Source organism: Herpailurus yagouaroundi, unplaced genomic scaffold (genome assembly GCF_014898765.1).
Source record: "Herpailurus yagouaroundi ecotype Mexico unplaced genomic scaffold, PumYag 193, whole genome shotgun sequence".
NCBI lineage: Eukaryota > Metazoa > Chordata > Mammalia > Carnivora > Felidae > Herpailurus > Herpailurus yagouaroundi.
Window position 1 is genome coordinate 6478972 of NW_024412424.1, and position 12172 is coordinate 6491143.

The 12172-nt window shown below is 40.5% G+C and overlaps 1 protein-coding gene across 12 annotated transcripts in view; it reads left to right on the forward strand.

Moving 5' to 3' along the window:
- FBXW12 (F-box and WD repeat domain containing 12) overlaps positions 1-12172 on the forward strand; it is a 76449-nt gene that overhangs the window by 27003 nt on the left and 37274 nt on the right. For 10 of the 12 annotated variants that reach the window (XM_040445240.1, XM_040445249.1, XM_040445248.1 and 7 more), the window contains 2 exons: positions 9524-9553; positions 10328-10449. In XM_040445240.1, coding sequence (XP_040301174.1) covers positions 10429-10449 — 21 coding nt within the window. In that variant the 5' untranslated portion in view covers positions 9524-9553; positions 10328-10428. Of the gene's footprint in view, positions 1-6219; positions 6782-9523; positions 9554-9591; positions 9769-10327; positions 10450-12172 lie in introns of those variants that run through there. The other 2 variants (XM_040445243.1, XM_040445246.1) reach the window with 2 other exon arrangements.

Sequence of the window (12172 nt, forward strand, 5' to 3'; positions counted from 1 at the left end):
ACAATGTTATATTAATTTCAAAAGCTTACATACTCTTGGCCCAAAGCGAACTGTGTGGGTCCACTTACATGTGGATTTTTTTCAATAAGGACAATATTGAAATGTAAATGTATTTTTCCTTATGATTTTCTTTTTTTAAATGCTTATTTATTGGGGCGCCTCGGTGGCGCAGTCGGTTAAGCGTCCGGCTTCAGCCAGGTCACGATCTCGCGGACCGTGAGTTCGAGCCCCGCGTCAGGCTCTGGGCTGATGGCTCGGAGCCTGGAGCCTGTTTCTGATTCTGTGTCTCCCTCTCTCTCTGCCCCTCCCCCGTTCATGCTCTTTCTCTCTCTGTCCCAAAAATAAATAAAACACGTTGAAAAAAAAAATTTAAATGCTTATTTATTTGAGAGAGAGAGAGAGACATAGCGTGAGCAGGGAGGGGCAGAGAGAGAGGGAGACACAGAATCCAAAGCAGGCTCCAGACTCTGAGCTGTCAGCACAGAGCCCCACGCAGGGCTTGAACTCATGGACCATGAGATCATGACCTGAGCCGAAGTCGGAGGCGTAACCAACTGAGCCACCCAGGCGCCTCCATGATTTTCTTAATAACATTTTCTTTTCTCTAACTTACTTTATTGTAAGAATACAGTACACAATACATATAACATACAAAATATATGTTAATCAAGTGTTTACGTTATTGGTAAGGCTTCCAGTCAAAAGTAGGCTTATTAGTAAAGTTTTGGGGAGCCCAAAGTTATACACAGATTTTGACTGTATGAGGGAGTAAGGGTCAGTGCCCCTTACCCTGCATTGTTCAAGGGTCCACTGTATATGTGTATAATACTTTATTATATATAATTATATGTTGTAATGATCTAACAATCATATTTATATTATCAACTCTATTTATATGTAACAGCTTTATTAAGATATGATTTACATACCACAGAATTCACCCATTTGAAATGTACAGTGGTTTTTAGTATATTCACAGAGTTGTGCAACCATTACCACAATCAGTTTGAGATCACTTTCATCACCCCAAAAAGAAACCCTGTACTCGTCAGCAGTCCCTTTTCATTCCTCCCTCCACACCCCCTCCCTTCCCCCACCCCAGACAACCAATAATCTACTTTCTGTCCTTTCTGGACACTTTATACAAATAGGATCATACATGTGTAGTCTTTGTATCTATCTTCTTTCACTTAGCATGGTATTTTAAAGGGCTATCCCTGTTATTGTATGCATCAGTACTTTATTCCTCTTTATAGCTAAATTTAATATTCCATTGGATGTAAATACTATGTTTTACTTATTCATTAATCAACCAATGGACATCTGAATTGTTTTCACTTTTAGGCTATTATGAGCAAGGCTGATATGAACATTTATACACATTTTCTGTGTGGCCATGTGTTTTTATTTCCCTCAGGTATATACCTAAGAGTGGAATCCCTGGGTCATATGGTGACCTTTTGAGAAACTACTGGACTATTTTTCAAAGAAGCCGAACCATTTTATATTTCCAGTGACAGTGTATGAGGATTCCAAGTTTTTCACATTCTTGTCGACCCTTGTTATTTTCTCCCTTTTTTATTATAGCCATCATAGTGGGTACAAAGTGGTATCTCATTGTGGTTTTGATGAATATTTCTCTACTGACCGATGATGTTGAGCATCTTTTCATGTACTTATTAGCCATTCGTTTATCATCTTTGGAGAAATGTCTATTCAGTTACTTTGCCTATTTTTTAAAAATTGGCTTATTTGTCTCTTTATTATTGAGTTGCAAGAGTTCTTTATATATTCTGGATACTAGTTTATTGGCACTTGATCAGTCTTTCCAGCCACTGGTCTGTCACACTGTTGGACCAGGGACCATTTCTGCCTTATAACCAGGATCTAGCTCAGTTTCTGGAACAAGCTGAGCATATGGTGTGTAGTTATTGGATATGTATATACGTGGCGTGTCAACTAATGTCAACAGCTGATGTCAACAGCAGGTCTCTTCCCTGACTCACCACCAACCTCAGTTTCTGAATTTGGCCAAGAAAGAATTCAGAGCCAAAATCTCAAGTAGGCAAGAGTTTAATAGCAGTTAAGGGGAAAGTACACTCTCAGAATGGGAGAGGAAGCAGGCCCAGAGGTCACAATTGCACCAGAATTAGGGGTTTTTTTGTTTTTTGTTTTTGTTTGCATAGGTTATGGGTCATAGTTAGGGAGGCCTCTGACTGAGTCTGAGCTATTTCTGATCCTCTAAGGGACTCCTCCTGCCAGTCCAGAGAGGGAGTTTTTGGCCCTATGAGGTCCTTATGGGAACTGTCATGCCACCTATCCTCCATGAGGAGGATCAACCGCAATATAAATGTATTACAACGAAGCTATAGGTTACTGTAGTGCAGTGGTTATAGGGGATAATGCGCATATCCCCTGGGGTCTTTTTCTAGCTGTTTGTGTTCTGGGGATGATTGGTGGTTTCTTGATTTTTATCTTTGTACTGGTGAGAAAGTCCTGTTTCCTGCTCCAGTATCACTAACTGCCTACTCTATCACTAGGAAACTCATCATAGTAGTAAGGCAATTATCACAAAGACTTTTGTGTTTAGTACAGCAGAGCTATGATAAGATTTGCCCTAAAAAAGACAGCTCTTAAGAAGTAGGATGGTGGGTTAGAGGAAGTCAAGTTGGAGACAAAAGGAACAGTTATGGATAATATAAAAACACTTTCAGGGAACAATGATGAAAACCTTCATTAAGGAAGAGTCATTTTAGGGGCACCTGGATGGCTCAGTTTAAGCATCTGACTTCGGCTCACGTCATGATCTTGTGGTTCGTGAGTTTGAGCCCCGCATTGGGCTCTGTGCTTTGGATTCTGTGTCTCCCTCACTTTCTGCCCCTCCCCCACTCATACTCTGTCTCTCTGTCTCTCGAAAATAAATAAACATTAAAAAAAATTTTTTTAAAGGAGGAGTCATTTTTGTGAGACAGGCATGGATTTATATGATACCTGAAGTGTTTCACCGACTGAACAGGGTTGATATGGGTACAAAGGAGAGAAACAGATTTGAGCGAAAATATAAGGCCACAAAACTAGAGAAGGACAGAGTGATTTTCAAGAAAGATGGATTTTCAAGAAAGATGTTCCTCACAGAGGGTTGGCATAAGACTTAGCCAGAAGGTCACACGGTGTGCTTGCAGGAGGGTCGCTGCCAGTGGGTGGTGTTCTCAGGAGCAGTGGGGATGAGGATTGAGTGAGAGATGGGAAAGTGTAAAAATATATCTCAGTTTTTTTAATGCTTATTTATTTATTGAGAGAGAGAGAGAATCCCAATCAGGCTCTGTGCCGTCAGCACCCCTATATCTGGATATCTTTAGAGAGGATTACATTTAATAGGGAAGAGGAGGTGTGATATAAGAAGAAATATATGTTTGGTGTGTCTCCAGTTCTTGGCACAGAGCTCCAAAAACCCTAGTAATTTCCTGAGAGATGGGGAGAGGAGTGTCTTGTTATTCATAATAAGCTCCTTTCCACCATACCTGAGTTTATGCTAATGAGGTGGCTCTTGGAGGAGGAGAATGGGGCTGGTTTCTAGAGAAAAAAACCACAGGATTAGAGAATTGGAACCTTCCACCCCACCCCTCAACTTCTGGAGAGGAGAGGGCTGGAGATTGAACTAATCACCAAAGGACGATGATTTAATCATGCCTTTGTGGAACTGTGTAATTTTTTTAAAGTTCATTTATTTAAAAAAAATTTTTTTAACATTTATTTATTTTTGAGAGAGACACACAGAGCATGAGTGGGGGCAGAGAGAGAGGGAGACACAGAATCCGAAGTAGGCTCCAGGCTCTGAGCTGTCAGCACAGAGCCGGATGGGGGGCTCAAACTCATGGACCGCGAGATCATGACCTGAGCCGAAGTTGGATGCTCAACTGACTGAGCCACCAGGGGCCCCTAAGTTCATTTATTTTGAGAGAGAGAGACACACACACAAAGAGAGCAAGTGGGGAAGGGACAAAGAGAGAGGGAGACCGAGGATCTGGAACGGGCTCTGTGCTGACAGCAGAGAGCCCAGTGTGGGACTTGAACTCACAAACTGTGAGATCACGACCTGAGCCGAAGTTGGACACTTAACCATCTGAGACACCCAGGTGCCCCTGTACAAAATTGCTAGACATAAGAGATTCCATTTTGAAGCTCTATTTTCCATTCTAAGTAATGAACTCTCAAACTGGGCCAGAAGTGCTAATTGTATTACAAACAGTTGCTCGTAAAATCCAACAGAACAACTGGTATTCAGACCGTAAAACTGTGGATATGACCTTCATCGTGATGGAAAAGTTACCTAATGCAGACCAGGAGGAGTTCTGTTCGATAGTACCTATAAAATAACCAACTAGATAGTAATCAAAAGCAGCTCTACCAGTCAGCACTGAATTGAGGTTTTTTTTCTTCTCTTATTTATCTAGGATCATGTAGTTACCCTCCTTTCTCATAAAAACCCCTTGTTTTCCCATGTGAGCAGCACATGGTAGCTCTGGAATCTGTTCTTGCCAAATTGCAATTCTGAGACCTCAAATAAAGGTCTTTGTTTTTTGTTTTTTTTTTTCTTTTCGGTTTTGCCTCTTTTTCTCAGTAGACACCTTCATAATGGAACCTCCATAAAAATCCTAAACCAAAGGGTTTGGAGAGAATCCAGGTTGAACACATTGAGGTGCCGGGAGGGTGGTGCCCCCAGAGGACATGGAAGCTCTGTGTCCCTTCCCACCTACCTTGCCCTGTGCCTCTCTTCCATTTGGCTGTTTCTGAGTTCTGCCTTTTATAATAAACCGGAAATAGTAAGTAAAGCACTTTCCTGAGTTCTGTGAGCCATTCTAGCAAATTATTGAACCTAAGAATGGAGTCAGGGGAATTCCTGTGTTATAGCTAGTTGGTTAGAAGTGCTGGAGGCCCAGTCTTGTGATTGCTGTCTGAAGTAGGGGCAGTCTTGTGGGATTGAGTCCTTACCCCATACTGTTGGGATGCATGGCCGGTGGTAGTGTCATAATTGTGTTAAACTGTAAGACACCCGATTGGTGTCCACAGAAAATGGGAGGATTGCTTGGTGTGGAAAACCCACACATTTGGTGTCAGAAGTGTTGGAGTGGAAGGAAAGAGTTTTTTCTTCAGCAGAGGAGGGAAAGGAGTTTTCCCCATAAGATATGAGAGGCATGGAGATTAGTTTTCAATTTGTTACAGAGCCTCTTAAGATGTGAGGCGCTTGGGAAAAAAATGTTTTCAGTGAGAGAAAGCACCAATAGAAAGTAAAAAAAAATTGAAGATAAATGAAAGTTTCAAAGTCCAAATGGAAAAAGGATGTGTTGGGTGTAGAGGCTTGAGCTATGGAAACCTGAGGAAGGCAAAAGGACCCACAGCGACCACCGGAGCTGGCACAGGCTCATCACGTGACCTACCTCAAAATAGCCATAGGCCCTAACTGACCGATTACGAGCAGGCGCAATTCCGAAGATTACCAAAAAATGGGAAATTTCCATTCGTCCCCATACTCCCTCACTCGGCCCCATTACTGTGGCCCCTCAGCACCGCCTCCTGGCAGACAGTTTCTCCCTTGCTGTTCTGCCTGCTGTTCCCTTGCAGTGTATTCAAGAAACTTCGATCTCTTTTGCTCTGCCTTGGGTGAATTCTTTCACCACCTACGCCGCCAGCCCCCACAGATTGGAACGCACCACACTGAGGCGCTCAGAGATTCCCTACCATTAAGCATGAACTCTAAAACCAGCCATTGACCAGAAGAATATCTGATTCTATTTCCACAGAGCTGCTCAAGTTCTTTTTGGGTTTGAGAAATGTAAATAGACCCTGAAAATGAAAGTTTCTAAGGTTTGAAGGCCTGGATAGTTAAGTAGGTATTTTGAAAAGTTCAGTGGTCCTGGGTTTGAAAGGTTAGAATTTGACTCCCAGCTTTGATACCAATGACACTGAGGGAAGCCTTTCTTCCTCTGAGTTTCAGTTTCTACATCTGTAACCTAAAGGAATTAGGACTAAATAGGGAGCCTGGGTGGCTCAGTCGGTTAAATGTCCAACTCTGGCTCAGGTCATGATCTTGCAATTAGTGAGTTCGAGTCCCACGTCAGGCTCTGTGCTGAAGCTCAGAGCCTGCAGCCTGCTTCGGATCTGTGTCTTCCTCTCTCTGCCCCTCCTCTGCTCATGTTCTCTCTCTCTCTCTCTCTCTCTCTCTCTCTCTCTCTCTCAAAAACAAATAAACATTTAAAAAAAGGATTAAATAAAATTGAACAGCCCTTCCACTTTCACCTCTGATTTTCCTATGATCCTGGATTTACCCCAGAAAATTTGGGCAGAGCAAGGGTATATAACTCACCAACTGCAAAGACAGCCCACACGGAGACTGCCAGAACAAGGACGGCTTTTGATAAATTCCTTCTTAGTGGCAGAGAAGCTGTGAAAATATGCAGCCTTTGACGGGAGGGTAGAGAAAGTTCCAGGTGAAGCACAAGTTCTTAGAGCGATCCCTCATTGGCCAGGAATTGAAGTCTAAATACTTCAAGTTTGCTCTTTCCTCAGGTCATTTGGAATGAATTCTGTCTGATGCAATTAAATTGCTTAATTTATTTCCCTAGAGCAATTGGACATTGGAAGAAAATGATCCCCAAAATGGAATTTTAGAAAATGCTAGAAAAAAAGCTAGTACAGACTATCTGCAAGGAGATCATTTGGTAAAGAATAAGCAACAAGAACTTTGCAATTAAATGTTTAGAAGTTGATACTTATCTCTGAGGTAAGAAAGACAGTCACTAGGAAGTTCAGTGACACGTGTTAAATCAATAGACAATAAAAAAGATGGGAAGAGACAAAACAGAAAACTCACTCCCATTTCTTAATCTTCCATATTATTACTTTGGTGTTAATTTTAGTAATCGATCACAGTATTGCAAGCAAAACCATGGAGTATTACCAACAGCAAGCATTATTGAAAATATTATAGCATGAGGCAGTTGACATTATTTATGTGCAGGTTTCCGTACATTTTCCTATACATTTTCCAAGCAAATTATATACCTAGGTAATTTCTGTCCCAACACCTTCCCTGAGTGAAAACAAATATTAATAATATAACCCTTTTCTTACTCAAAAATTTGCAAATGAGTAAGTCCACTTTACCTGCTATGACTCCTGCAGTGTCTGTGAGAAACAGGCCGGACGAGATATTTCTTACTTCCAATTTGTTGGTAATAAAATAACAATGGGTGGGGGAAGGAGTAAATGTCTTTTCAAGGCCCATACGCCTGGCAGTAGAAGAGAGTGAACTTTGTGGGTTTTTTTTTTTTTAAGATTAAAAATTTTTTTTTCTTTTAGATTTATTTATTTTTAATAGACAGAGAGAGACAGAGCACAAGTGGGGAAGGGGCAGAGAGAGAAGGAGACACAGAATCCGAAGCAGGCTCCAGGCTCTGAGCTGTCAGCACAGAGCCCGACGCGGGGCTCAAACTCACAAACCGTGAGTCGGACACTCAACCGACTGAGCCACCCAGGCGCCCCAAAATTTTTAAATTATTTTTTAAGTAATCTCCACACCCAACATGGGGCTTGAACTTACAACCTCAAGAGCAAGAGTCCCTCTACAGACAGAGCCAGCCAAATGCCCCCAAGAGTATGAACTCTGAACTTAGGAGGTATAGTCATAACCCACCTATTTCTTCCAACTCCGAATTCCGTAATGCCTAAATCTTATGAGTTTCAATTTCAGTGTTTTAAGGGTGGTTTGTACTGTCCACTCCAGAATCTGGTTCTTGCCAAACCTGTAGCAGGTTAAGGTGTGTCCTACCCAAATTTTGAATTCCTGCATTTTTATCTGTAGAGCAATCATTGTATTCAGGACAGCTTCAGATGTGTTCACAGTACTATAAATTGTCACATCTGCATATACAGTTACTTATTTTATCAGTAGTCAAAACTATATATTCACTTAATCAAAACCTTTAATTTAGAATGTTTCTAATACTGACTCATAGAATCTTAACGTGGAAGCTTACTTTTCCAAAGCTTACTTGGAATCTGCCAAGTTCAGCTTTGTTTAGGGAAGGTGAAGAATCCTGGGACGGAGTGCTCTTTCCACGAGCACTAAATAGTAACTCTTTCTACCACTTGAAAAAAAAGTCCCTCAAAACACCAACTTTAAAGGAAAAGTTGAGAAGTTATTGGGTATCACAAATCCTGTAAGTCCCAGTTCTGGATGAATGACTTAAATGGGGACGTGTCGCATAGTTCTGGGAGGTAAAGTATACCTTCTCAGTACTGTTCTGATTGACCACATTGTCTACCGTGATAATCTTCAAGATTTTTGCTTTCAGTCCCTCTAAATTTGGTATCCACTTATACATATTTTTAAGTGACATGTAAAATGTTTCATCCTAAGTTTAAATGGTTACAAATTATTAAATGACTGACTTATCTAAAAAGACTTTAAATGTTTATTTATTTTTGAGAGACAGAGAAACAGAGCACAAGTTGGGGAGGGGCAGAGAGAGAGAGGGAGACACAGAATCCGAAGCAGGCTCCGGACTCTGAGCTGTCAACACAGAGCCCAAAACGGGGCTTGAACTCACAAACTGTGAGAGCATGACCTGAGCTGAAGTCAGACACTTAACCTACTGAGCCACCAGGCATGCCATGACTGACTCATTTTAAATATTGATGTTTTAAGATAAAAATGTTGGGGGTGCCTGGCTGGCTCAGTTGGTGGAGCGTGTGACTCTTGATCTCGGGGTTGTGAGTTGGAGCTCCAAGTTGGGTGTAGAGATTACTTAAAAATAAAATCCTAATAAGTAAATAAAAATAAAAGTCATTCTTTAAGATGTATCCAGTGGAATCTACATTGTATGGTGATTTGGTGTCACCACGATAATTTGAAAAACACATGCATGAGCTCACAGTTTGAAACTTCCCATACTTTTTCTCCTTGAATGAGTAAAATTTTCATTCAACCTTCCCCACAACTTTATGCACAATGTTATTTTGTTCGTTTGTTTGTTTATTTTGAAAGAGAGCGAGAGAGCACGTGGGAGAATGAGAGGGGGCTCAGTCTCATGACCATGAGATCATGACCTGAGCTAAAATCAAGTGTTGGAAACTTAACTAACTGAGCCACCCAGGTGCCCCCTGACCTGTTGTCTTACAGATCTTTTCTGGTCAGGCTTTTCTAATTTTCTTCAACAGAAATATGCAAATGAATTGATGTTTTCAATTTCCTATGACCATAGGATATAAAGTATTAATAAAATTCTCTTGGGTTATCATCACAATCGTTAGTAGTATACATTGATCAAACCAAACAGCATATATTACAAATTTTGATAGTTATTTAACCTAGAAGTAACTTTTTATTAGCTGTACATCTCTGAATGTGATGCATGGTGCTGATTGTGTCCAGTTAGTGTGTGTGTGTACCCTTGGATACCACTTGTTACTGGAATCACTCGGGATTTAGCACCCATTTTATATGTATCCTTTATTTCCACAGACACACACTGAAAAATCATGTTCACATTACGTAAGTAGATGGGAATTAAAATTTTTATTTTAACAGGGTCACTTACATCGTGGAAGTCCTTCCTAATGACATAAAAAATTACATCATGATACTAAAAACAATTTTAATGATTTGTGAGCTATAATCTATGGTCCTTAAACTTTGATGAAGTAAGACAATTGGAAACCACCTGACTTCAAAGGGAACTATGATTCAGTCACAGAGCCATTTCCACGGTCAGTGTTTAATAGACGCTCTGTCCAGATCCATCAAGTAAAACTAGTGGTCTCTGCGGCTTTTTCACTGAGATGCAGCTTATTTAATCTGATATACACAGAAAGGGATGAGAGAATAAAAATGTTATTTTCTATGTACCTTTGCCAACATAATATTTTAATAATGTGTTTTACATCGCAAGATTATATGTTTTTATTAAAACCTTAAAGTTGCAGAATCAGTTTATTTGTTGACAATGAAAAACATTTATATGTTGTTTACCGTTTCCTAGGGACTATTTTAAAACTTTATGCAAATGATCTATTTTAATTATCAAAACAAACTTATGAATTAGATGTAGTGTTATCCCCAGGTCACTGATCTGGAACATGAAACACTGTCAGATTAAATAACTTGCCAGTAGTCACATGTCTGATGAGTAGCAGAGCTGGGATTTGAACTGGCTCTGGGGTCTTTAACTTTTACACCCCACAGTCTCTAATATTAGTAGCCTCACTAGATGTTTGCCTATCACAGCTTTGCAGAAAGCTTATTCTTGTTTCTTTATTCTTATGGCAGATTGAGATTCACAGGAGTGGGATGCTGCTTTAGAGAAAGGAAGGAGGGAAAGAAGGAAGACAGGGAGAAAAAGAGAAGGGAGAGGGAGGAAGAGGAAGAGGATGAGGATAATGGTTTTCCAGGTAGGTTGAAAACAAGTCAGAATTCTACCAGCAAGGTAAGAGTGTGCTAGTCTCCTTATTCCCACCAATATTAGTAATTTCAGCATTCCCACCTGTTTGATGAGTAGAGGTGATTTGGCATTGTTACTTTATTTTTATTTTTAAAGTTTATTTATTTATTTTGAGAGACAGAGAGAGAGAGTGGGGAAGGGGCAGAGAAGGAGAGAGAGAATCCCAAGCAAGCTCCACACTGTCAGTGCAGAGCCCGATGTGGGGCTCAAACTCATGAACTGTGAGATCAGGACCTGAGCTGAAGCCAGACACTTAACCAACTGAGCCATCCAGGCACCCCTGTTTTTTTTTAAGTAGGCTTCACGCCCAGTGGAGCCCAACACGGGACTTGAACTCACAACCCGAGATCAAGACCTGAGCTGAGGTCAAGAGTCCTACACTTAACCCTTAACCAACTGAGCCACCCAGGTGCCCCTGGCATTGTTACTTTAATATGCATTCAAGTGAATTTGAATATTTTTCTATGAGGCTGTGTCTTTTGGGTTATTCTTCGTGAATTGAATATTCATACTTTTTTCCTCAGTTTTCCCTTAGTCTTTCCTCAGAAATTCATGAGTTATTACTTCTATGTAACTAATCAAATTATATAACCTGCAAAGTACATTTTACCAGATCAATTAGTTATGTGTTAATTGTGTGTATTAATTGTGTTTATAGAATATATTATCACACAAATATTTTTACATGGTATTTAATCAAGTAATTCCATTATTACGTAGTTTCTGCTTTCTTGTTTGATATGCTTGTCCCTGCCCCTAAATTTTAGATATAGTCATTTGCAAAATTTTATTGCTTTATATTCTTAATTTAAATGTTTAAGCTGTCTGGATATCTTAAATTGAAATAATTAAGCTCAGTTTTAAATGTGGTGTAAAATAGGACTGTGTTTTTAAATATTTTACATATACAGGAAGCTATGATGAAGCTCAAGATAGACCCCAAGACCTGAACTTTTCTGCTCACCTGCTTATACCCACCAACCTTTGTCCCACATTTTTTCTTAAACTCTTCTTTCCAGCTTATCTCTTAACTTGGGCAAGAGACCCAAGGGGCATAGCATTGGGGTGAAAACCAAAACTGTCTCTCAAGCAATTAATGACTGCCCTGGTGAGGAGCTCTGGCCTGCCCAGACCACTCAGAGCAGTTTGAGCTTAACCCCTGACTCACATCTGCACAGATGGAACATGGAGTAACCCATGGAGTGACCGACAGTCACCTTGACCTCATCATAATACTAAACTCCCTGCCCAAGGAGGAGTACAAGCCTCATTTACACTGTGTGGATGAGCATGACTCCTTAAACTCCGTGTGCTGCTTTATGGCCACCTCTACATATAATGACAGGGATCCCTGTTCTAAATAGTCATCCTAACATTAGGGGCTCCTGGGTGACTCAGTCGGTTAAGAGTCCGACTTCAGCTCAGGTCATGATCTCATGGTTCGTGGGTTCGAGCCCCACGTCAGGCTCTGTGCTGACAGCTCAGAGCCTGGAGCCTGATTCAGATTCTGTGTCTCCCTCTCTCTCTGCCCCTCCCCTGCTCACACTCTGTCTCTGTCTCTCTCAACAATAAATGGAAAAAACATTTTAAAAATTGTTTTAAAAAGAAAGAAAGAAAGAAAGAAAGAAAGAAAGAAAGAAAGAAAGAAAGAAAGAAAGAAAGAAAGAAAGAAA